General features: G+C 71.4%; 2 protein-coding genes across 5 annotated transcripts; one reads left to right on the top strand and one right to left on the bottom strand.

Moving 5' to 3' along the window:
* Positions 1-9291: 9291 nt before the first annotated feature.
* On the top strand, positions 9292-16880 carry AGPAT2 (1-acylglycerol-3-phosphate O-acyltransferase 2). Its single transcript, XM_062185344.1, has 6 exons — positions 9292-9512; positions 14109-14242; positions 14501-14676; positions 14768-14863; positions 15908-15980; positions 16343-16880. Exons 1-6 carry the CDS (start codon positions 9331-9333, stop codon positions 16516-16518), a joined length of 837 nt encoding a protein of 278 aa, XP_062041328.1. The 5' UTR covers positions 9292-9330; the 3' UTR covers positions 16519-16880.
* Positions 16881-17284: 404 nt separating this feature from the next.
* Positions 17285-23406, bottom strand: EGFL7 (EGF like domain multiple 7). Of its 4 annotated transcripts, XM_062185341.1 has the most exons (9): positions 22172-22238; positions 19915-20036; positions 19670-19780; positions 19078-19193; positions 18849-18944; positions 18552-18716; positions 18042-18106; positions 17501-17663; positions 17285-17406 (listed from the first exon to the last, which is right to left on the bottom strand). In XM_062185341.1, exons 2-9 carry the CDS (start codon positions 19992-19994, stop codon positions 17384-17386), a joined length of 819 nt encoding a protein of 272 aa, XP_062041325.1. In that variant the 5' UTR covers positions 19995-20036; positions 22172-22238; the 3' UTR covers positions 17285-17383. The 4 variants fall into 4 exon arrangements, with proteins under 4 accessions (XP_062041325.1, XP_062041326.1, XP_062041327.1 ...); XM_062185342.1 differs by lacking the exons at positions 18042-18106; positions 19915-20036 and adding an exon at positions 23283-23406; XM_062185343.1 differs by lacking the exons at positions 18042-18106; positions 19670-19780; positions 19915-20036 and adding an exon at positions 23283-23406.
* Positions 23407-23712: the final 306 nt, after the last annotated feature.

The following is a 23712-nucleotide window of genomic DNA, read 5'->3' as shown; positions in this document are numbered from 1 at the left end:
AGGGTGCGTGAGCTGGAGAGCCCTGGAGGGCTTCCTGGAGGAGGGGCCCAGGTGGAGAGGTGTTTCAGTCACAGGGCCAGGCCTCCGCAGTCTCTGTCCTGTCCCTGCTGGACGAGAAGTGACCACCGGGGCCGCCCTGGGCCTCCTGACCTCCCCGCCAGCTCTTGGCCCCCAGAGCTGCTCCAGGCCGCCCCCGGGTGACCCCACAGGCATCTCACAGGGTCGATCATGGCGGACACAACTTCCTGTCTGCGTTGGGGACCTCACCTGAGCGGAGTTGGCCGGGATCTGCCCCTGGGACCTGCATCCCCAAGCACTTGGTTATGTGAAGGCAGAGTGACGGAGAGACCTTCGCCCCCATAGCCTGCAGCATCCGGTGCTGGGCCAGGCTGAGCCAGGAGCAGCCGCGCCATCCCGGTCTCCCCGAGGTCCTTGGGCCATCACTGCGGCCCCCAGGGCGGGCTGCACCCGCTTGTAGCACGGCCTCCGCCCAGGATTTTCTCCTCTTTGAAGCTGAGTGCTGCTCCGTCCCAGAGGGACCTTCAGCTGTCACCTGGGGGGGACACGGGGACCTCAGAGCTCACTGTCACCTGGGGGGACACGGGGACCTCAGAGCTCACTGTCACCTGGGGGGACACGGGGACCTCAGAGCTCACTGTCACCCTGGGGACACAGGACCTCAGGGCTCACTATCACCCTGGGGGGACACGGGGACCTCAGAGCTCACTGTCACCCTGGGGACACAGGACCTCAGAGCTCACTGTCACCCTGGGGGGACACGGGGACCTCAGAGCTCACTGTCACCTGGGGGGACACGGGGACCTCAGAGCTCACTGTCACCTGGGGGGACACGGGGACCTCAGAGCTCACTGTCACCCTGGGGACACAGGACCTCAGGGCTCACTATCACCCTGGGGGGACACGGGGACCTCAGAGCTCACTGTCACCCTGGGGACACAGGACCTCAGAGCTCACTGTCACCCTGGGGGGACACGGGGACCTCAGGGCTCACTGTCACCCTGGGGACACAGGACCTCAGAGCTCACTGTCACCCTGGGGGGGACACAGGACCTCAGGGCTCACTGTCACCCTGGGGACACAGGACCTCAGAGCTCACTGTCATCTGGGGGGACACGGGGACCTCAGGGCTCACTGTCACCCTGGGGGGGGACACAGGACCTCAGGGCTCACTGTCACCCTGGGGGGGACACAGGACCTCTGGGCTCACTGTCACCCTGGGGGGGGACACAGGACCTCAGGGCTCACTGTCACCCTGGGGGGGACACAGGACCTCAGGGCTCACTGTCACCCTGGGGACACAGGACCTCAGAGCTCACTGTCATCTGGGGGGACACGGGGACCTCAGGGCTCACTGTCACCCTGGGGGGGGACACAGGACCTCAAGGCTCACTGTCACCCTGGGGGGGACACAGGACCTCTGGGCTCACTGTCACCCTGGGGGGGACACAGGACCTCTGGGCTCACTGTCACCCTGGGGGGGACACAGGACCTCAGGGCTCACTGTCACCCTGGGGACACAGGATGTCAGAGCTCACTGTCACCCTGGGGGGGACACAGGACCTCAGGGCTCACTGTCACCCTGGGGGGGACACAGGACCTCTGGGCTCACTGTCACCCTGGGGGGGACACAGGACCTCTGGGCTCACTGTCACCCTGGGGGGGACACAGGACCTCAGGGCTCACTGTCACCCTGGGGGGGACACAGGACCTCAGGGCTCACTGTCACCCTGGGGACACAGGACCTCTGGGCTCACTGTCACCCTGGGTGGGGGGACACAGGACCTCAGGGCTCACTGTCACCCTGGGGGGGACACAGGACCTCTGGGCTCACTGTTACCCTGGGGAGGGACACAGGACCTCTGGGCTCACTGTCACCCTGGGGGGGACACAGGACCTCAGGGCTCACTGTCACCCTGGGTGGGGGGACACAGGACCTCAGAGCTCACTGTCACCTGGGGGGACACGGGGACCTCAGGGCTCACTGTCACCCTGGGGACACAGGATGTCAGAGCTCACTGTCACCCTGGGGGGGGACACGGGGACCTCAGAGCTCACTGTCACCATGGGGGGGGACACGGGATGTCAGAGCTCACTGTCACCCTGGGGGGGACACAGGAACTCAGAGCTCACTGTCATCCTGGGGGGCACACAGGACCTCAGGGCTCACTGTCACCCTGGGGGGGGGGGACACGGGGACCTCAGGGCTCACTGTCACCCTGGGGGGGGGGGACACGGGGACCTCAGGGCTCACTGTCACCCTGGGGACACAGGACCTCAGAGCTCACTGTCACCCTGGGGGGGGGACACGGGACGTCAGAGCTCACTGTCACCTGGGGGGGACACAGGACCTCAGAGCTCACTGTCACCCTGGGGGGGACACAGGACCTCAGAGCTCACTGTCACCCTGGGGGGGGGGACACAGGACCTCTGAGCTCACTGTCACCCTGGGGGGACACAGGAACTCAGAGTCACTGTCACCCTGGGGGGGACACAGGACCTCAGAGCTCACTGTCACCCTGGGGACACAGGACCTCAGAGCTCACTGTCACCCTGGGGGGGGGGGACACAGGACCTCTGAGCTCACTGTCACCCTGGGGGGACACAGGAACTCAGAGTCACTGTCACCCTGGGGGGGACACAGGACCTCAGAGCTCACTGTCACCCTGGGGACACAGGACCTCAGGGCTCACTGTCACCCTGGGGGGACACAGGACCTCAGAGCTCACTGTCATCTGGGGGGACACAGGACCTCAGAGCTCACTGTCACCCTGAGGGGGGGGACACAGGACCTCTGGGCTCACTGTCACCCTGGGGACACAGGAACTCAGAGTCACTGTCACCCTGAGGGGGGGGGACACAGGAACTCAGAGCTCACTGTCACCCTGGGGGGGGGACACAGGACCTCTGGGCTCACTGTCACCCTGGGGGGACACAGGAACTCAGAGTCACTGTCACCCTGGGGGGACACAGGACCTCAGAGTCACTGTCACCCTGGGGGGGACACAGGACCTCTGGGCTCACTGTCACCCTGGGGGGGACACAGGACCTCAGGGCTCACTGTCACCCTGGGGGGGGGGACACAGGACCTCAGAGCTCACTGTCACCCTGGGGGGACACAGGACCTCTGGGCTCACTGTCACCCTGGGGGGGGACACGGGGACCTCAGGGCTCACTGTCACCCTGGGGACACAGGACCTCTGGGCTCACTGTCACCCTGGGTGGGGGGACACAGGACCTCAGAGCTCACTGTCACCCTGGGGCGACACAGGACCTCAGGGCTCACTGTCACCCTAGGGTGGCACAGAGACCACGTGTGCACTCCCTGTCCCCTGGGCTTGGTCGTGTGGACAGCTCCCACCCGCGGGCTGTGTGGCTGCTGCTGACCCCTGAGCGTGTGAACTTGAACTCAGGCCCCCGCTCGGGCTCGGCTGCCTCTTTGCAGGGCCATCCTCACCAGCTGCCAACTCGACGCCCGGGCCAGTGCTGCCGGGGCAGCCACAGATGGGCCACGGGGACCGTGCCAGCGTGTCCCCCACGCCTCCGCACCGCCGTGAACTGGGGCAAACCCGGAGTCCCTGGCCAGGGGCTGTGAGAGCCCAGCGCCACTCGGCCTGGCCCTGGAGACGCTCTGTGCACCCTCAGTGGCGTCACGGCACGGAGTAGCAGGAGAGGGAGCTGCAGGGAGAGGTTCCGGTGCCTGCGGAAGCCGGGCAGCCGGAGGGGGAGTGTAGGGCACCGAGCCCACGTTCTGGCAGCTGAGGGCACCCCCGGCTCTGGGCAGCTGCCTGCGTCTGCTCCGAGCCCCGGGGCCAGCCGAGACCCTGCCCACTGGCAGCCCTGACCCCCGCCGGCGGGGAGCACCCAGAAGGGGGCAGAAGGCTGAGAGGCACCCTGCAGGGCTCGCACCCCCGCACCCTGAGCCCTCGAAGCTGCTGTGCAGCCTGGTCTGTCCACCAGAGCCTCGGGACACTGCACCAGCCGCTGGGGGGGGGGGCACAGCGGGCCCCGGGGCTGGCACTGGCGGCACAGTAGGCTGAGCAGCAGCCTGCTTGCCGGCATCCCACATCGGGGCACAGGTTCGAGTCCTGGCTGCTCTGCTTCCGATCCAGCTCCCTGCTAACGCGCCCGTGAGGGCAGAGGAGGACGGCCCAAGCGCTTGGGCTCCTGCCACCCACGCGCCCCGGCCGTTGCAGCCCTCTGAGTGAACCAGCGGATGGGAGGTCTATCACTCTGCATCTCAAAATGAGTAAATAAATCTTACAAATGTGACCCAAGCAGTGCTCAGTCCCTACGCACAGTCCAGGGGTGACCGCCGAGCCGAAGACACCCTCCACTGCTGGCACAGCTGCCTGGCAGGGCCAGAGGCGCCCACGTGGGCCGCCACACTGCCAGGGCCCTGGGGAGCCGCGCGTCCACTGCCCGCCATCGTCATTCCGGGGCCTGGCCACCAGGGGGCAGTGCTGCCCAGCCCACGGAAGAGCCGGCTGGAGGAAGGGCCCAAGGCTGAAGACAGGCGCCCAGCAGGCCGCACCCCCGCACATCCCTGGACCTGCTTAGATCCGCGTCGTATGGAACAACCAGTGATACCGCAGCGTGAGGACACACAAGGATGGGTGCCCAGTGCACCTACCCCCTCTTCTGGATCCCCAGGGCGCCACATCTGCTCCAGGCCCTGACTCAGGCCCAGGTGCACGGAGGGTGGGGCCAGGTGGGGGCCCAGCCCTTGGACCTTGCCTCTCACCTCTCGGCCAGAGACGGGCGGGGCTGGCACAGGACTCCGGCAGAGCAGGGTGTGGTGGGTGCCAAAGGCCGCAGTTCTGGGTCTGCTCCCCTTGTGCACGGCTGACACCCTGTGGACTTGTGCAGTGCGTGACCTGTGCCTCGGGGCCGGGGGGTCCCGGGCAGTTCTCTGCTTCCCTCCACCCCCGGGGCCTGCCCTCACCTGCCCTGCCGGGCTGCCACTCCCGCCACAGCCCGTGTCTCGTGCTGGCATTCCCTGGGTTGCACGAGGTCGTAGGTCCTTGTGGAATCAGGCCGGGTTTACAACGAAGGCAGGAGTCTGGGCCACTCACCCAGTGTTTGTTTTGTTTTTAATAGAATTGACATTTCTTTAAAGGTGTATTTATTTATTTATTTGAAAGGCAAAGCAGTAGAGATGGAGGGGGGTCTTCCCAATGCCTGCAGCAGCCGGGCCTGGGCCAGGCCGAAGCCAGGAGCCTGGAGCTCCGTTGGGGTCTCCCGCGTGGGTGCAGGGGCCCAGCCCTCGGGCCAGCTTCTGCTAGCCAGGAGCTGGATGGGAAGCTGGGGCGGGACGGGATCCCGGCCGCCCCGACAGGGGCCATGGGCGTCCCGAGTGGTAGCTTAGCCCGTGCCACCCTGTGGTCTGAGCGTGCGGGATGTGGAAGCCGGAGCTTAGACAGCCCAGGGTCCCCACAAGGAAGAGGAGGGACGGAGGCACTGGGCTGCCTGTGGCCAGCTCTGCCCTCGGTGGCTGCACTGTGGCTCCTAGGGTGACATCGGGGGCCGCCCTGGCTCCGCAGGTGCCGTGCGTGGCTCAGGGGCCGACTGCGGACCGGGCTCGGCTCAGCGCCCTGGCCTCCCACCGTTCCCACATCCTGGGGGTGGCAGGCGCCTCCATTCCTCCCCTGGTGCAGTTCATTCACTCCCCAGAGCTGTGAGCACCTGCCAGGAGCCAGAGCCGGGAGCAGATAGGCAGACAGAGCGGCCTCGGGGAGCCCCGGCAAGAGAGGGGGTGCAGGCAGACGGAGGGAGGTTGGGGACCTCGGGAGGACCTCGCAGGACCCCGGCGCCAGCTCCCACCGCCCAGGCCTGGCCCAGCTTGCAGGCGATGGCAGGCCCCGGCTGCTCCCCTCTGAGCCCCACCCCCACCCCGGCACCCGGCTGAGGAAGGCAGCCAGGGCCCAGCACCCCGGGGACATCTCCCTGACCCAGGACAGCAGACAGAGGGACACGGGGCGGAGGGGGCGTGCCGAGGTGACCAGCCTGGGAGGGCCCGCTGAACCCACACCGCCAGCCTTGGCCTCCCCTGCAGAGGACTGAGGGGGGCGCGGCGTCCCCAGGCTGGGCTCCTGGCCAGAGCCACAGGAGGCTCCAAGGGCAGGGCCTTCCCCCCGCCCCTCCCCCTCCCGACTTGAGTGCGCAGTGGGGGCCAGCGCTGGGCGGGGCCAGGTGCTGCCTGCTCTGCGGGGGTGGGGGTGGGAGGGAGGCCAGCCCTCCCCCAGTCAGGGCGTCTTTGCACAGGTGACAGCCGGGCCTGGGGCCTCCCTGTCCTGCTGGGGGCCTGGGGTGCGGCCAGTGCAGCTGACTGAGCCCAGGACGCCAGCTGGGCCAGGGGTCAGGCCGCCCCACACGGGGAGCACGCACTGCCCGTCTGACCCCCCCAGACGCCCTCTGCTGGTCCCGCTGCGTGGACAGGAAGCCAGGCCAGGCCCGGGCAGAGCTGGGGGCCTGGTCTGAGCAGTCCCGTGGGCCCAGGACCCTGGGGCCGTGCCCAGCCTTCCAGCACCTCCGGCCTCCCCTGAGTCAGAAGGAGAGAAGCCGCTTCGGCTGCAGCCCGTCACGCGTGTGAGCTGTCACCCGGCCGTGTCACCTCCACCTCCACACGCACGGTCACGGGCAGGGGAGGTGGGGGCTGAGGGGCTGCTGATGGGGGGCCCCTCGGCCCCCACCCCGGCTGCAGCTGATGACCGGGAGCTCCGGACGGGTGTCCTTGCCCTGGCCCCGCCGCGCCCCTGGCCGGGGCCCCGGGGAGCCCGCCTCCCTGGGGACGCTGTGGGCGGCCCCGCCCGCACCCGGCCGGGAATCGGGCCCGGACGCGGCACCTCATCTATTTTTAAGCTCAAGCTCATGAAAGATTCAAGCCCGGTCTGTTTACAGGTGGTGGAGCAGAGCCTGGGCCCGGGCACACCCACCCAGGGCCGGACCACACGCGGGCAGGCCCACCCTCCACCCCGGGGGCTGGCCTCCGGGACGGCCCCTCCCACCCCGGGCAGCCGCGCTGGCTCCCGGCTCCCCGCGTCTTCTGCCCTGGGCAGGTTTACAGGGAAGGGTGGGGGCCCGCGTGGCTTCCCAGAGAGCTCCCTCAGCCCAGCCACGCCAGCCAGGAGATGCAAGCATAGCATTTTACAGACGGGGAAACTGAGGCCCCGCGGCTGGGGTACTCACTGGGTCCTCTGCTCCCCAATGAGCCAGCGCCTCACGCAGAGGAGCAAATGCCCGGGGCTGGGGTCCAGTGAAGGCCCGGGGCAGCTCTTGGTGGTCAGCAGGCGGGGGACAGTAGGGCCAGCAGCCGCTGACTGCAGGACCCCCCACCCGCGGAGTTGGGGCAAACTCAGACCGCCCTGGCTCCGCCCACCCGGCCTGCACCCTTTCTCTACTCTGGGAACAAACACGTAGAAGCCATGCCACTGAGAGCTGGATTTCCTTTTTAAATTAACTTTTAAACTCGGTTTAATAGATTTATTTATTTGAAATGCAGAGTGACAGAGAGAGAGAGAGAGAGGTCTTCCAGCTGCCGGTTCGCTCCCCAGATGCCCACCGCAGCCAAGGCCGGGCAAGACCAAGCAGGAGGCAGCAGCTCCATCCGGGTCTCCCCCGTGGGTGGCGGAGGCCCGAGGGCCTGGGCCACCACGGCTGCCTTCCCAGGTGCGGGAGCAGGGAGCTGGATCGGGGACGGAGCTCCCATAGGGACCTGGCATCCCAGGCGGCAGCTTAACCCGAGCCCAAGAAGCTCTGATTTTACAGAAACATCTCTGGCCGCCTGGAATGCTCCCTGGAGCCACTCCCCCCAGCCCCTCCCATGCCCCCCCCCCAGCCCCATGGGAGGGAAGCCGGCTCTCCACACTTCCTACCCTAGGGAGGAGGAGCGCGCTGGTGGCAAAGGCGACATTGGGTACCGGCCTGCGCAGGCGGCCACCGGGCAAACGCCCCTGGTCTGGGGATGAGGCAGGGTTGTCAGGAGCCCCTGCATTCCTGCTGCCCCCCCACCCCCCGGCAGCGGCCGCCGGCTGGCTGAGCCACTCCCGTCTGGTGCACCAGCTCCGTGCCAGGGGTCGTTCTGGGCCCTGGGGTGAGGGAGAGGGAGACGGACAGCACCAAGGGCGTCCCAGGGCCGTGGGGATCCGCCCTTCCAGACCCCAGCATCTGCCCACCCCGCTGCCTGTGCCCGCCTGCACGCTCTCCCCGGCCCCACTGCTGTCCGTGGAGGAAGCAGAGAATCCCACAGCAGCCAGCCGGCGGCCCAGGGCCCTCGGGCCGGGGTGGGGGCCGACCCTGTCCCAGGAACGGGAAGAGAGACAGGCTAGCCAGTGCCGCCGCCGGGATGGACTGGGACCAGGGCCGAGCAGACGGCCGTCTGGGCGGTGTGGGGCAGTGGCACAGTGCTCCGCTGACCCAGAACACCTGCCGGTGGCTCCCAGGCCAGGCCCGCCCCCCCCCCCCCCGGGGCGGAGTCCTCGCTCCTCCGAAGAGGAAGTGTGTGCTCCCGCCCCGGCCGGGGAGTCAGGCACATGGTGGTGGGGGAGGGCGGGGTTTCAGAAACCGGTCACCTCCCGCTGGAAGGCACAGGGGGCCAGCACCACCCAGGAGGGCCCAAGAGCCGGGCGCACGGCCCGCCCGAGGGGAAGACGCACGCGGCGGCCAGCGGCGCTCCGGCCGGCGTCTGGGCACAGGATCGCGCGGGGAGGGGCCACCTGCGCTGCCCAGGCCACGGCTGGCCGCCAGGCTGGGCTGGTGCGCACACAATCGCCTGACGTCCAGGCTGGCCCCGCACCAGGAGCGTCCGCGGTGACACACTGCCCCTGGCATCCGAGGCCGGGCACCCCGCCCGCCGCCCCGCCCCGGAGCTCGCCGGTCCCGCGGCTCCCCGCCCCCGCCCCGGGCCGCCGCCGCGCCCGCCGGGCCCCGCGGGGTGGGGTCCCGCGCACCGGCCCAGGTGCCCCTCCCGAGGAGACCCGGGGGGCCTGGCGCCCTGCCGGGCCGGGGGGGGCCGCTGGCCGCCGGGGCGGCGCTCCGGAGCCCCTGTGTGCGGCGCCGGGGCGGGCGCGCCGCAGCAGCGCCCTTGGGGACCCGCGGCTCCGGGCGCAGGGGGCTCGCGGCGAGGCGGCCGGGGGCGGGGACCCGGGGGCGGGGCGCGGCGCGGGGCGGGGCGGCGGGCGGGGCGCACCTTGCCGCCTCCGGGGCGGGCGGGCGCGCTCGCTCCACCCGGCCGCCCCGCCCTCCGCCCTCGCCATAAGGGGCGCGGGCGCGCGCGGGGGGGCCGCGCCGTCGGGGCAGCGTGGCGGCCGCGCCATGGAGCTGTGGCCCTGGCTGACGGCCGCGCTGCTCGGCCTGCTGCTGCTGCTGCGGCTGCACCGCGGCGCCAACTTCTGCGCCAGGATCGCGCTCTACTGCGCGCTGTGCCTGGCCGTGTCGGCGCTCGCCTCGCTCGTCTGCCTGCTGCGCCACGGCGGCCGCACGGTGGAGAACATGAGGCAAGCGGGCCGGGGAGGGGGCGCCCGCGCTGCCCGCCCCGCCGGGGCCCGCCGAGCTGCGTGGGAGCCCCGCGCGAGCAGGGCCCGGGGCCTCGGCCGTGGCGTGCGGGGAGCCGGGCGCCTTCCGGGCGGGGCGGGGCCGGGACAGCGAGGCGGGACGGCGCGGACGGGGCCCCCGCGCCCCCGGGCCGCCCCGGGGGGGGATGCACCTGTGTCCGAGCGCGGCTGCAGGTGCCCCCTCCGGCTCCCCAGGAGGGCGGGAGACCGGACCGGAGCTGCCCCGGCGCGGGCCGGCCAGGGGCAGTCGGCGCCCGGCTCCGGCGGCGAGCGAGTGCCCTCAGGGCGTGGGGGCGGGGGCGGGCTGGGCCGGCTCCAACGGTCGGCCGGGGGCTGCTCCTGGGGGGCGTGGCTGCGCGAGGGGCGGCTCCCGCTGCCCTCTCCCCCGCCTGCCATCCCCAGGGGCTGTTGCCACATTTCTCCCTGCCCCGCTTGGACTGTCCGGCTGGTGGCCGTTGCAGTGGCCTCCTGGCCGTGGCCCGGGGTCAGAGGGCACTGGGACTCACGAGGGGTCCAGGGGCAGCGACCACTGCTTCTGCCCTCGCCACTCTTGGAGGGGGAGGGGGAGAGGGCGGCGCCGGTGTGTGTCCCTGGGGCCCCGTCCAGGGCCAGCCTGGGTGATGCCCGTCCAGCCTCTTCCCTGGGGGGGAGGCTGGGGCCAGGACCCCCACTCAGCTCCTGGAGCTGCGGAGTGGGAGGGGAGGGCCTGCTGGGGGGGGTGCTGCCCGCTGGCCCAGGGGAGCCAGTAGGGAGTCCGGGCGCAGCCCGGCGTTGTTGGGGATCCTGGGGCCCCGACTCGGCCTCAGGGCCAGCGCTTCCTTGTCTGTTAGAGGCCTGGCTGCCGACTGAACTTCAAAGTTGAGGTGATGGCTGGGCCTGGCAGGCTGGCCAGACCAGCAGGGCCGCCCGCCCCGCCCTGAGGTTGGCTGACCGGGTGACCACGGGGCCGGCTCCCAGGACGGGACGGGCTGGGCGACAGCAGGTGCTTTGTTCTGGTGGCCGGTGGGTCCCCGGGGACAAGGGAGGACTGGATGCAGGGGCTGCACCCCCGGCCCTGTGTCCTGTGACAGTAAAGACAGAGTGGGCAGTGGGATGGCGGAGTGGGGGAGGTGCGTGGCCCTCCAGGGGCCAGTCCAGGGTGGGAGTGGCGGGGCTGCTGACCGCCCGGCCCCCTGCCCACCTCACTTCAGGCCCCTCCGAGTCTGGATGGGCCAGGACCTCACCCGGTGCGAGGAATAGACCAGCACATGCTCCATTTCGCAGACGCGAAGACTGAGGTTGAGCCGAGGCCTGGGAGTGTACGGGCAGGAGAGGGGTGACTGCCCCAGGTCCCACCGCTGGGACTCTTCATTTCCTGCGCGCGCTGCCCAGGGCCAGGGGCCAGGGGCGTGGCCTCTGCAGGCCAAGACCAGGCGGGAACTCTGGGAGGGGCGGCCCCACTCTGCCCACGCCCCTGCCCGTGGACAGCTGAGCAGCCGGGTGCCCGGGGAGGCCGTGCTGTTGAGGCAGGGGCCCCTCAGAACAGCACCCCTCCCAGGCTGGGTGCACGCGAGTCCCCCTGCCCCAGGACAGGACGAGCGGCAGACGCCCCCATGTGCCCAGAGCCCAGAGGGGCTGTGTGTGTCGCCTCTGGGTGCCCCCACAGGGCCAGGAAGCCAGATAACGGCCGCTTAACGGACGGAGTTCACTCTGGTGCACCGGACGGAGTTCACTCTGGTGCACCGGCGGGGACCAGGACTGGGCAGCCGGGGGCCCCGAGGGCTGTGGCCTGCTTTGGCCTGGCCGATCTCAGGGCCAGGGGCACAGCGGTCGTGTGCAGCCTGACCCCTGGGACTGGGCTCGGAACGGAAGGGCACCTGGTGGTGCCAGCCGCTCCCCAGCGCCGGGCCGCCGTTGTTCCTGCCCTGGCCAGCACGTGCCCGCCCCCAGCAGGCCGGCAGACTCGTGGGTGTCCAGAGAGGTTTGGTCCCAGAAGGTGGGACGGGGACACTGGGATCCCTGTGTGCGGCCGGCTCCGGCCCTGGCCCCCGAGGGGGGCCTCCCCACGGGTGTCCTGAGCGCCCGGGCCAGGCCCTGCCACGCGTTGGTGAGTGGGGGCAGAGCCTCCCGCCGCCTCCCCGCCCTCTCTCCTCGAGCCCCTGCCCTGTAGCTCCAGCTGGCGGGAAACCTGCTGCAGTGCCGGGTGTCCTCGCCAGGGCGCCCGTCCCCTACGCCGGGGGGTGGGGGTGGGGGATCCTGCGCAGGCCCCGGAGAGCCCCCAGCTCGTCTCTGCGAAAGCCCAGGCCTGGCCCGCGGGGTCCAGCCCAGGAACGGAGGGCAAGGGTCAGCGAGCGGCCTCCCACGAGGACAGCTGGGGCCAGTGCTCTGGCCGTGGCCTTGACCCTCCCGGCAGCTACTCGGGCCGGTGTGGAGCGACGGGGCACCGGGCCGTCTGGGTGCAGGGGGGCTTCCCCTTGATTTATGTGGGGTCTTGCTTTTCGTTGCCATCACAGCCACTCTCGGGGGGACCCCTCGTGCCCAGCAGGGGCCACTGGCTGTGCCAGCCCCGCCCCTGTAGCACCTCTGTGCCCCGCCTTTTCACCCGGTAAGGGAAGTGGGAGGAGGTCAAGGGCACTGCACAAGGTCACGGCGGGAAGAGAGGATCCAGGACCCGGTCCCAGTCTGTCTGACCCAGAGCCAAGCTTGGGGGCAGCCAGGACGCCGAGCCTGGCAGTGGCCAGCGGCGCTCCCAGATAAGCTGGGGAAGGGAGGACCGTGAGGAGCGGCAGCTGGGACCGTGCCCTGGGCCTAGCACAGTGACACCTGCCCCCCAGGCTGTGAGGCCCCCGCTCCTTGGGGGAGAGGGGGGCCCCATACTTCCGTGGGAGCTTCGGGGCGGGACGGCGTGTGTGGACACAGGACTGGGTGCCCAGGGCAAGGCGGCCGGGTGGGAAGTGCTGCCCTGACACTCTGGCCGGGGGGGGGGGGCTCCTCGTGTGGCAGCTGTGGGGCCCTGGGCAGGGTGCTTGGTGTGTAGCAGGTGCCCCGCGCGCGCCGGGCTGGCGGGGATGGTGTTCCGTCCAGCCGGCCGCTGTGTTCCAGTGCCGGGGAGCAGGGCTGGGGTCTGGGCTCTTTCTGGACTTGAGGTGTCTCAGCAGCGCCCTCTGCAGCCTGAAGGTGACCTTGACATTTTCCGTGCACCTGGGTTTCACCTGGCCCCTCAGCTCAGGTGTGGGGTCCCCCACGCTGGCATCAGACTCCGGAGTTGGGGTGGGGTGCGCCCGCCCGCGGTGATCTCCCTCCCTGCCTCCCAGGCGCTCTGCCTCAGGTGGAATTCCTGGAAGAGACTGCGAGATCAAAGTGCCCTGAGGGAACCCGTGGGCGAGGGCTCCCACTGCCAGCAGCTCACGGTGCCCAGCGCCGTGCCAGCACCGGCGGGCGGGGCCCCCGGCTGCGCCCACGGAAAGCATGGGCAGGGCTACTGTTGTCTTTCAAAGATTTGTTTATTTGAAAGGCCAAGGGGGAAAGAGGTCCTCCACCCGCTGGGTCACTCCCCAGATGACCGCCACGGCCGGGACCAGGCCAGGCCGAAGCCAGGAGCTGCACCTGGGTCTCCCACGCGGGTGGCCGGGGCCCAAGCACTTTCCCCGGGCGCGTTTGCAGGGAGCTGCATCCGAGGACCCGGAGCCGAACCGGCTCTCCAAGGCACGCGAGCATCCTGAGCCACCGCGCCCCTGTGCCGGCCAGAGGCAGGGCCCCGGTCGCAGCCTGCGTCCGCCGGCTCGCGGGGTCGGGCCCTGGGTCCTGGGTGTTGGACGTTGGGCTGTTGCTCTTTGGGGAAGTACTCGCTGGTGTTGTCTCCTCCTGTCCCCATGGTGACCCCGGAGCTGGCGAGGGACCTGGGGCCCCAGGTGCCCTGGTGGCTGGGGGTGATGTGGCGCTGAGGGGGGCTGCTTCTGGCTGGAGGTCCTGGGGGCGTCCCCCGGCTTCCATCCGGGGATTGGGGGATTGACGGGGCTGTTATGACTTCCCACGCCAGGAGGTCCCAGCTCCCGGCATGCAGGGCGGGGTGGGCGGGGCGGGGGAGGGCCGAGAACCAGGGACTGGGGGATAGAGGGGTAGTCAGTGTTGGGTGGGTCGGAATTTCCATTTTGGTGGAAAGTTCCGGAAATGGCCGTGGTGCGGCGTGGAGGTGCCGGCGTCCCTGAGCCGGGCTGATGGTGGTTAAGATGGAACTCAGTGTTGAGTGGATTGCACCACAGCTGAACAGGAAGAATGCTGCCTTGGCCTGAAGCCCTCGGCCGGGGGGGGGGGCCCACTGTGCCCACGTGGCCCTGGCCCCCTCCCTGCGACCTCTGCCGGGGCTCCGGGAGGGAGCAGCCCGGGCACTTCCTGCTGCCCTCCCAGCTCGCACCCGCGCCGGGCTGAGCACCCAGGGCCGGGCAGGGAGGGCCACCCTCAGTGGCTGCCTTGCTTCTGGCGGGCCAGCTGGGGTGGGGGCAGCGGCCGCGGGGCTCCACAGGCCTCCAGGCCCCCAGCTCACGGCAGCTCTGCCCACAGCATCATCAGCTGGTTCGTGCGGGGCTTCAAGTACGTGTACGGCATCCGCTTTGAGGTCCGGGGCCGGCCGAAGCTGGAGGTGGACCAACCGTGTGTCATCATCTCAAACCATCAGAGCATCCTGGACATGATGGGTAGGGGCCGGGGGCGGGGGCAGGGGGCCGGGGGGCCGGGGGACGGGGCCGGGGGCCGGGGGGCCGGGGCCAGGGGCCGGGGCCGGGGGACAGGGCCGGGGGCCGGGGCCGGGGGCCGGGGCCAGGGGACAGGGCCGGGGGCCGGGGCCGGGGCCGGGGGCCGGGGGCCGGGCCGGGCCCGGGCAGCCCCTCCCCGGCCGCCTCGGCCGGGCCTCCCTCTCCTGCTCTGCCGCCACCCCGCCTCCCTTGTCCCCGCAGGCCTCATGGAGGTGCTCCCCAGGCGCTGCGTGCAGGTGGCCAAGCGGGAGCTGCTGTTCCTGGGGCCCGTGGGCCTCGTCATGTACCTGGGCGGCGTCTTCTTCATCAACCGGCAGCGCTCGAGCACTGCTGTGAGCGTGATGGCCGACCTGAGCGAGCGCATGGTCAGGGAGAACGTGAGTGCCGGCCGCAGGGCTGCGGGGGGCGGGGGGGGCCGGGGGCCTCCGTGGCACAGCCCAGGCCGCAGCCCGCCTCTCCCTGCTGCAGCTCAAAGTGTGGATCTACCCCGAGGGCACGCGCAACACCAACGGCGACCTGCTGCCCTTCAAGAAAGGTGCCTTCTACCTGGCGATCCAGGCCCAGGTAGGCCAGGCCCCGGGCCGCGTGGCTCAGGCCCAGCATGACTGCCCGGCCGGGCAGAGGCCTGCTGTCCCCCGGGGCCTCCCGCCCTGCAGCTCCGAGGCCAGCCCCTTGCACCCCACTGAACGCTAGGCCCCCGTCCCTGGTGGCCCCTGCACGCCGGGGCTCTCGGGTCCCAGGGTGGGGTCTTAGCCCAGGCAGGCCTGGCGAGGCTGCCCGGCCGTCTCCGGAGCCTCACGCCCGTGTTGGCTGGGTTGGAGGCCTGGCACGGGGCAGCCTGGACCTGGTGGGGCCAGACCGGGGCTTAGGCCGAGAGAGCCGTGGGGGCCACCTCTGCACTTTGGACTTTTTGGGTCCTTCGGGGCTGTAGTGTGTTCCAGGGGTACCTGGGAAGGGGGTGATGAGGCTGGGGTGTGGGCGGGGCCTCCAGTGGGCGAAGGCTGCCCCGTCCACCCTGCCCCTGTGCTGGACGGATGCCCAGGCTCATCCCACCCGGCAGGGGTCCAGGCTGGGCTGGGGTCTCAGCTTCTCTGCCCTCAGCCCCGTCAGGTGGGCTCTAGCGCCCCCTGGTGCAAGGCCTCCAGAACCTCCAGAGGCTCCTAGCTAGTGGGTGGGGCTGAGACCTGGGCTCTCCTCCCAGCTCCCCCTGGGGCTGAGGTCTCCACCTCCTTGCTGGTGGCAGTGGGGGAGGGGAAGGAGCAGGACTGACACCTCCTGGAGGAGGCCCTGTGCTCCTGGGGTCCCTGGGCTGCCCCCTCCCCTCCCCCAGGGCCTGTTCCCTGCAGCCTCTGCGGCGCCCTGGGGTTAATGATTACCCCAGGCGCCAGTGGACGCCATCAGACTTGCCCCTCCCCCTCCCTGGGCGGGGTAGCGGGTGGGTGGGGAGGGAGGGTGCTGCCTCCGGCCCTGAATGCCCGGGGGGCGAACGCTGTGACCGGGTGACCGGGTGCTAACCCAGGAAGGCTGCCTGCGGACCTGCAGCTGTCCCAGGCCAGGCGGGAGGGGCGGGTCCCCTGCCGCCGCCCCCGCTGCCCGTCTCTCTCACAGGTGCCCATCATCCCCGTGGTGTACTCGTCCTTCTCCTCCTTCTACGACATCAGCACGAAGCTCTTCACCTCAGGTGCGGCCCACGTGCCCGGGGCCGGGTGGGCACCGCGGGGGCCCCAGAGTTTCCCCGGGACGCAGCTGTGGCCCCTCCGGCCTCCCCTCATTTCCTGTCCCTGGCGGCCCCACGTGGAGCCCAGAGGGTGGCCAGGGCCTGCGCGCACCGTGCTGGGGGCAGGGGGCACCCGGGAGCACACGGCCGCCGCCCGCGACCCCCCTCCGGTTCCGGGCTGGCGGGAGCCAACTCTGTCTCCCACATCCAAGACCCCACGGGTGCCTGGGGACAGAAGTTGGGGGCTGGGGACGCTGTGGGGCGGAGATGCCGTCGTGGGCGGCAGGGGCCCCCGCGCTGACGCCCTCCCCCCCCCCCGCCCACAGGAACCATCAGGGTGGAGGTGCTGGACGCCGTCCCCACCAGCGGCCTCACCGTGGCCGATGTCCCCAAGCTCCTGGACACCTGCCACCAGGCCATGCGCACCACCTTTCTGCACATATCCAAGACGCCCCAGGGGAATGGGGCGGCTGAGGGGTCCGGGGCCCAGGCCGCTCAGTAGCACCGGCCACAGCTGGGGGGACGGGCAGGGCCTGTGCGAGGACGGACTGAGGGACACCCCCCCCCCCCCGGCTGCCAAGTAGCACCGCACCCGCCCGCTGGCCGCCCGGCTTTCATCCAGGGCCAGGGCCTGGGGCAGACTGGCCTCGTGCCCAGGGCCCCAGGCCATCGCAGGAGCAGCAGCACCAGGTCCTGGGACGGCTCGGAGCAGGCGGGGGCGGAGCCCCCTGCGTGCGCAGACCACAGCCCCCGCTCCAGGCCGGCAGGGGCTGGGACTCTGGTGGTCTCACTGGAGCCGGAGGGCGGGGCCTGCTCACTGTCAATGCTGTCTCGGTTATTTTTATAAAGGAACTCTTGGAAGTGCGGGGTACGCTGTGGTCACTCACGGAGTGGCCAGGGTGGTGGCCTGTGTATATACACACACACCCTGCTCCTTCTGGGGGGTGGGCCTCATCCAGGGGCGCACAGGGGAGGAGCCTGAGGTCTGCCCTGTGGCTCCAGGTGCAGGAGGGGCCGGCCTGGCTCTGTGGCCTCACCTGGGCATGGGACCCAGGCGCTCTGCTGCCCTGGAGCTCCGTGCCCCCCCCCCCCACGCACACACAGAGCCCCGGGCCTGCTGGGGCCCAGTTCCATCCACCAATCAAGTCTTGTTTTTATTCTGACAAAGGACTGGGGGTGAATTCCCCACCCCGTCGCACCTCCAGCAGGCAGCCCTCGTACCTTCCCGCAGCGGCCCTGGGAAGCCCCTGGGGTTGTGGGGAGTAGGGGGGCCCCACCCCATGCCTGAGTCCCGGGAGTCTTGAAGACGACGCCCAAGGGGGCAGGCTGCAGGGCAGGCGGGGGCGCAGGTAGCCGGGCTGGGCCTGTCACAGCTCCTTTCTGCAGGAGCCTGGGGGTGCACAAGGAGGCGGGTTCAGCACCCCCTCCGGCCTCAGCAGCCCCCCCCCCACCCAGTGCCCCCCGGGGGTGTGGCCGGCGCTCACATGACCCCAGCTGCTCCTCCAGGAAGGAGATCTGCTCGCTCAGAGAGTCCACGCGGTCCAGCTGCCGGAGGGAGTGGACCAGGAGGCTGCCTGGGTCCGGCAGCCCGTGCTCCGAGGCCAGCGAGGCCAGGCTGTGCAGCGGGGCCAGCGCCAGCTGCAGCTTCTGCGGGGAAGGGCGCGTGTGACCCCGGCCAGCCCCTCACCCCTCTGCGGCCCGAGAGCCCGGGGGAGCCAGCAGGGGCTCTGGACGCCCAGACAGAGCTGCGCTTCGGAGAGGCCCGGTGGCTCGGGTGTGCCCGCCTGCACAGCTGCTGCGACGCCAACGGGGTCGCTGGGCCAGTGGCCTGCTGGGAGGCCCCACGGGACCGTCCTGCTGTGGACAGGTGAAGCAGGGTGGTCCCGTCCCGGGGAGTCCCCGGGGGCTGACAGCAGCCAGGACACTTCCCCTGGGGCCAGGGTCCTTCCAGGGAGCCCCCTCCCGGCCACCCCGCGGGTGACAGCTGTGTCCCAGGGAGCTGGGCACACGCAGGCCCGGCCTCACCTGCTCCAGCGCGTCCACCCTGGCCCGCAGCTGCCGCACCTCCTCCCTCACGGCGCCGTCCGCCCCTGGGGGCACATGAGGGGCTGAGTGGGCGGGCAGAGCGCTGGGCGGGGCGGGGCGCCGGGAGGTCCTCGTGGTGCCCGGCCTGCGGTGCTGGGCTGCTGACGGCGCATTATTACTCACGGTACGAGTTTGAAGTGGCACAGCGCGTACCGAAAGTAATAATGTCCCATCACCAGCGAGGCGCGGCCGGTGTCCTCCAGGCCCTGGGGCCTGCACGGGGCTGAGACGAGGCCCCCACCCCCACCCAGAACTGCCCCCCTCCCCATCCCAGGCGGAGGCCCCCGCCCACCTTGGCACCTGCGGGAGCCCGGGCCTCAGTCTGAGCCTGAGACCCCCGCTCCCCCCACCCCCAAGTGCAGCCGAGCCCCAGGGAGACGCCATCCCCCCCCCCCAAGCAGCCAGCTCCCCAGGCCCAGCAAAGCAGGGAGGGGAGAGGGGCCGAGTTACCTGTCGGCGGGCTTGGGGCCGAGCTGGGGGCCCCTCCCCTGGGCAGGCAGAGCCTCCCGTCCGCAGAGGGGCTGTGCCCCTCCCAGCACTGGCACCAGTAGCTCCCGGCGGTGTTGACACAGCGCTGGGGGCAGCCGGACCTGCCAGAGCTGCACTCATCCACGTCTGCGGGAGCGGGGCGTCAGGGGGGCAGGGCCGCAGCCGCCACTCCTACCCACACCCAGCCCCTCCCGCAGGGACCACAGGCCGTGCAGGGAGAAGCCTCCCCAGGGGCCCCCAGGGCGGAGCCAGCCTCACCTGTCTGACAGGTGTCACCCCGCCATCCCGCAGGGCAGCGGCAGCGGCCGGGCCGGACACAGCTCCCTCCATTCCGACATGGCGGCTGGCATACGGCTGTGGGCGGGGGAGGCCTGTCACACCCACTCGGGGTCCCCAGGGCCCCACGGAGCGAGGGGAACGGCGGGGGGGCGGGGTGCTTCCCGGGGGGACAGGAGAGCAGCAGGTGGCGGGTTCAGGGTGCCCTCACCTGCTGCACAGGCCCCGGGGAGCCCACTGCTTCTCTTCCAGCCGGGGCAGCAGGCATAGCGAGGCCTGGCGGGGGCTGGCCCGGGGCTGCGGCGGTAGGCAGTCCTGTACAGGGTCCTGGGGGCGAGGGGGGCGGCTCAGAGGGGGCTGTCCCCACCAGAGGCACACCTGGAGCCGGGGCCCAGAGCAGACAGGACCATCTCCCCAGGGATGGCCCAGGTGGCCCTGAGGCACTGCACGGCCAGGCGGTGGCCCAGGGCCTGGGGCCTCCTATCAGAGGGGCAGCTGGGCCCAGAGCCTCTCCCGCGGGGCCCCACCCCACCCTTTCCTTCCTGAGCCCTGGGCGGCCGAGGGCTCCCCCCGGGGCCAGCCCTTCTCCCACTGCTGGAGGCTGGTCACTCCGGGCAGCAGGACGATGTGGGCGGGCTTGGGGGTCTCCAGCCCGGGCCGCCCACGCCAGGCGTCCCAGGGGAATGAGAAGTGGGCAGTCTGCAGAGCTGGATGGGCAGGTGGCCAAAAGCGGAGGGGGCGGGCCCTCTCCTCGCTGGCCCCGCCCTCAGCTGTCCCGGGGGGCCGCGTGGCTGGGGCCTCACCGGTAGGTGCTGCAGGCCCGGTGCCCGTCACAGGTGGTGAGGAAGGGCTGGTACACTCGCTGCACGAAGGACTCGGGCGCCTCGGCGACCCCGACCACGCACACCCTGCGGCTACAGAGGTGGGGGGAGCTGCGGGTCAGCGGGGGGCGCCAGAGCCAGGGCCCTCCCAGCCCCAGAGCAGAGAGGACCCCGGCCCCTCTCGGGGCTTCCCCGGGGAGAGGTGCAGGCTCCCGGGCCCTGCTCACCCGGGCCGGTAGACGTGCTCGGTGCCGCCAGCCGCCAGCACCAGAAACCACACCAGGAGCAGCTCCCGGGAGCCCCACATGGCCGGGGTGTCCGGCTGCGATGGCCTTGCGTGCGGGGCGGCCTGGACACAAAGGAGCAGCCCGTGAGTTCCCTGCAGGGCTGAGGCCCCAACAGAGCCCACTCTGCCCCCCACGCAGCACCAGCCACAGACGCTGGGCCCCCACGGGGGGCTCCTGGGCAGGAGGCACCTGGGCCCTGCTGGGCAGGGCCCTGGGGGCCCCGAGGTCGGGAAGCTGGGGCACGGGGTGAGTGTCCTCCTGGTAATGGCGGGGCAGGGCCGGCTGCACCCCACTCCCGGTCGGTGAGGGCCGTCCTGGGCCACCGGGAGCCCCGCCGGCTGGGACCCGTGGATTCAGGGCGCAGGTGTCTGGCACGTGGGAGCGCGGCGGGGAGTGGCTACAGTTAGGAGGGGCCCCTCCCCTCTGGAGTGCACCTGTGGCCGGGACAGCAGCCACACTGGAGGCCCACGCGGGCAGGGGAGGGGGACAGAGCCGCTGCGGCCGGGGCTCCAGCCTCGTCCCGGCTGTGGGGTTGGGGGAGCCCGGAGGCCTGCCCAGGCTTCCAGAGAATGTGAGAAACTCCAGGCCAGAATGTGGCCCACGAAGGGAGTTGAGGGGTGGCAGGCGTATCCTGGGTGTAGCCAGGGGGCCTGGGGGGCTGGGGAGGCCTCTGCCAGACTCTCACGGTGGGGGGCTGCCCTTCCCCCAGCCCCAGGCCGGGCCCAAGGCACAGGCCGGACACAGCCTGGGGTAAAGCTTGTCCACCTCCAAGCTCCCCGTGGCCCCTGCGGTGGCTCACAGGCCGGCTCCTATACAGTGACCCCAAGAGCAGGTGCCCATCCCTGGCTGCTGGCCAGACCCCACCGTGTGCGAGGGAGGGGAGGGCAGGGTCCCCTGGGGGGTGCACGGGTGGGGGTCCCGGGGGCTCCTCAGGGCAGGGGCAGCGGGCAGCGGTGCCAGGCGGAGCCGCAGGCCCCGCCCTCGCCCGTCCAGGCCCTCGTGATTCTGCAAAGGGAACTGCGCCGAGGAGCCCGAGCGGCTGCTGGCCTCGGCAACTCTGAGCGACCCCCGGCCTGCCCCTCCCGTCTCTGCGGGGCGAGCCGACGGCTCTGTGGGGCGTCCCCTCCGCCGCCCCCTCCCCGGCACGGCCAGCGCCGTGGGGGCGGGACGATGGGCGGCGTCGGCGGCCCCCCAGGACTGGGCTGCGGGGTCCCGGCCCGGGGGCCCTGGCGGATGCGCGCGCCCCGGGCGGGGAGGGGGCTGCGGCGCCCCTGCCCCACGGCCACCGGCCCATTCTCCAGACCCGACTGGGGGTGCGGGCGCCCCCGGCCCGCGACTCCCGGGTCCCCGCGATCGCTCTGCGCCCGCCCCCACCGCCGCGCCCGGCGGCTCTCCGGCCTCTCCCGCCGCGAGGGTTCCGCCGCCGCCGCCGCCGAGCGGCGAGCAGACCCCCACCCCGGCGCCCCCCGCCCGCGCGCCCGGCTCCTCCGCACTCACCGCCGATCCGGGGCGCGCACGCGCCGCCGCCGCCGCCGCGCGAGCCCGCGCTGTGGGGGCCCTGAGCCCCGCCCCGGCCCGCCCCCGGCCCCGCCCCACCCGGCGGCCCTGCCGGAGCCCTGCCCCCGCCCCCCCGGGTGGGCTCGCGGCCCCCTCAACCCTTGCCTCGGCTCGCCCCGCCCCCATTGCGCCGATGGGGAAACTGAGGCCCCGCGGCCGGGCAGTGAGTCAGCGAGAAGTCGGGGCTGCGACCCCTGCTTGAGCGCCCCCCACCCCGGGAGTCACTGCGGGGAGTGTGGCCGCTGGGACGTGGGGTGGGGGTGCCTCGGCTCATGGCTCAGAGCCCCCAGACTGACGGCCCCGTCAGATCCCACCCTGGGAGCTGGCCACGGATGACGTCCCTGGAGCTGCAGGCAGGGTAGGGGTGTGGACACCCCCACTCCCAGGCCCAGAGACCCGGACTGGCCCAAGATCACGGGCCCGGCCAGAATAGGGGCTGCCGGGATGGCCAATGTGGCGGGAACAGCAGGGCCACCCCAGGGCTCCCGGAGTCGCTCCGCAGCCCAGGACGTCCTCCCAGCCCTGTGGTCACTCCCGCTCTGAGTTCTTAGCGGGGGACCCCAGGGTGTGCGTCACCGCCCCAGTCCTTGGAGCCCGAGCCTGGGCCCCGGTCAGAGGTGCCACAGGGCGGCCCACTCACCTGCCAAGGGGCGGCTTGTCATTCCCCCGACACTGGCGGCCGCTGCTCTTCCGGGCAGTGCCGGGACCTGCAGGCCAGACACGGGGCGTGGGTCAGTGCCAGGGCAGAGCTTCGGTCCTTGTGACGACCAGCGCCTGGGAATGGGCCCTGGTCCGGTCTGCTGCAGCCTCGGGCTGCCCCAGGCCTGCAGGCCCCATCCTGAGCCCCCGCCGCCCGTCGGCCCCACCATGCTCCAAGCTGAGCCTGCGCCAGCCGTCTGCCTGCCCACCAGACAGTGCCAGTTGGAGCTCTCGCTGTCGGCCTGGGGCCAGGCTCTGTACGGTGAGACAGACACACGTCCCCAGGAGGGGCCTGCCGCTGTGGGGGCTGGCTGGGCACCCCCCAACCTGTGGCTGCCTGACCTTTGACATCCCCGCCGACCTCAGCTGCCTGAACCGGTCCGGCCTGGGGCTTCCAAGGCCTGAGCTTCCAGTGGGGGAAGCGGGGAGGCCTGTGGCAGCTTTGGGGCTCGGGGGTCTCTGGGATGGGGCTTCAGCTGCTCAGGGCGGAGCCTGAGAGAGAGGGAGAGCGTGGGACCGCCCCCCCCCCCGGATCCACAGGGCTGACAGGGTCTCCTGTTTGCCTGTGCACACCCTGCCGAGGCATGGGCACCCCAAGTCTAGCCCACAGATCCGGCTTTGGGGTTCCTTCCTCTGGGCCAAGCCGGCCCCCCCACTGCCCCCCGAGAGTGTGCATCTACCGCCGGGGAAACAGGCAGCGCCAGCCCTTGGTGCCCCCCGGGTCTCGGAAGAGGCGAGTGAAGGGACCCAGCCCACCTGCTGGGTTCAGCTTCACACCACCCCCGGGGGCTTCTCCAGGGAAGGGGTGGGATCAGAGGGGGGAGGTCAAGGGGAAGGAAGGGTGCCGGGCCGCAGTGGCAGCCCCTGGGCAGCTGGGGCTTCGGCGTCACCGTGGGATGACAGCACTGGATCCAGACCGGGCTGCCCCCAGCAGGTACTCAGCCAACGACCCTCCTCCCAGGGCCCCCGTGTGCAGTGGGGACGGCACCGTCCAGGGAGCAAACTCCAGAGCTCTGCCCGCTCCCTGCCCCTCCAGGGCCCCCCCGCCATACCTGATGCTGCCTGGGCCGAGGCTTGGCCATGGCCACCAGCACGACCCTGCCCCGTGCCGGGGCCTGCAGCCCAGCGGCCGCCCTCCCGAGGTCTGCCCGCCTGTCCACTGCACTGCAGCCTGCATCTCGGTGAGCGAGGCGGACACTGCGGCCGGGGAGGCTCCTCCCGGCCAAGGAAGGGCGGCTTTTTATGCTCCGTCCCCCGTAAATCGGGATCGGGATGGGCCCTTCCCGGCCGGACTTCCTGTGTGTGTTCTCTGCTGATAACGGGAGCTGCCTGCGAACAACAGGAGGCTGGGGGGGCGGGGGGGGGGCCCGGCTGGGGAAGGGGAGCCGTCCCCTGGGACTTCAGAGTGTGGCCCTGAAGCAGTCAGAGGCAGGCTTGGCTCTGCTCGGCCTGTCTGGTGACCCTGGGACAGCGTGGGACAGG

Source organism: Lepus europaeus, unplaced genomic scaffold (genome assembly GCF_033115175.1).
Source record: "Lepus europaeus isolate LE1 unplaced genomic scaffold, mLepTim1.pri SCAFFOLD_375, whole genome shotgun sequence".
Classification (NCBI taxonomy): domain Eukaryota; kingdom Metazoa; phylum Chordata; class Mammalia; order Lagomorpha; family Leporidae; genus Lepus; species Lepus europaeus.
This window is presented reverse-complemented; position numbering and strand designations above follow the sequence as displayed.

What these genes read in the sequence shown, in the direction of transcription:
- AGPAT2 (XM_062185344.1), top strand. Translation starts at nt 9,331, where the DNA reads ATGGAGCTGTGGCCCTGGCTGACGGCCGCGCTGCTCGGCCTGCTGCTG. An exon ending in CGCACGGTGGAGAACATGAG is followed by an intron (nt 9,513 to 14,108) that starts GCAAGCGGGCCG and finishes CTCTGCCCACAG; the next exon opens with CATCATCAGCTGGTTCGTGC. An exon ending in AGCGCATGGTCAGGGAGAAC is followed by an intron (nt 14,677 to 14,767) that starts GTGAGTGCCGGC and finishes TCCCTGCTGCAG; the next exon opens with CTCAAAGTGTGGATCTACCC.
- EGFL7 (XM_062185340.1), bottom strand. Translation starts at nt 19,994, where the DNA reads ATGTGGGGCTCCCGGGAGCTGCTCCTGGTGTGGTTTCTGGTGCTGGCG. An exon ending in GAGCACGTCTACCGGCCCGG is followed by an intron (nt 19,781 to 19,914) that starts GTGAGCAGGGCC and finishes CCACCTCTGTAG; the next exon opens with CCGCAGGGTGTGCGTGGTCG. An exon ending in CCCCGGGGCCTGTGCAGCAG is followed by an intron (nt 18,945 to 19,077) that starts GTGAGGGCACCC and finishes CCCCGCCCACAG; the next exon opens with CCGTATGCCAGCCGCCATGT.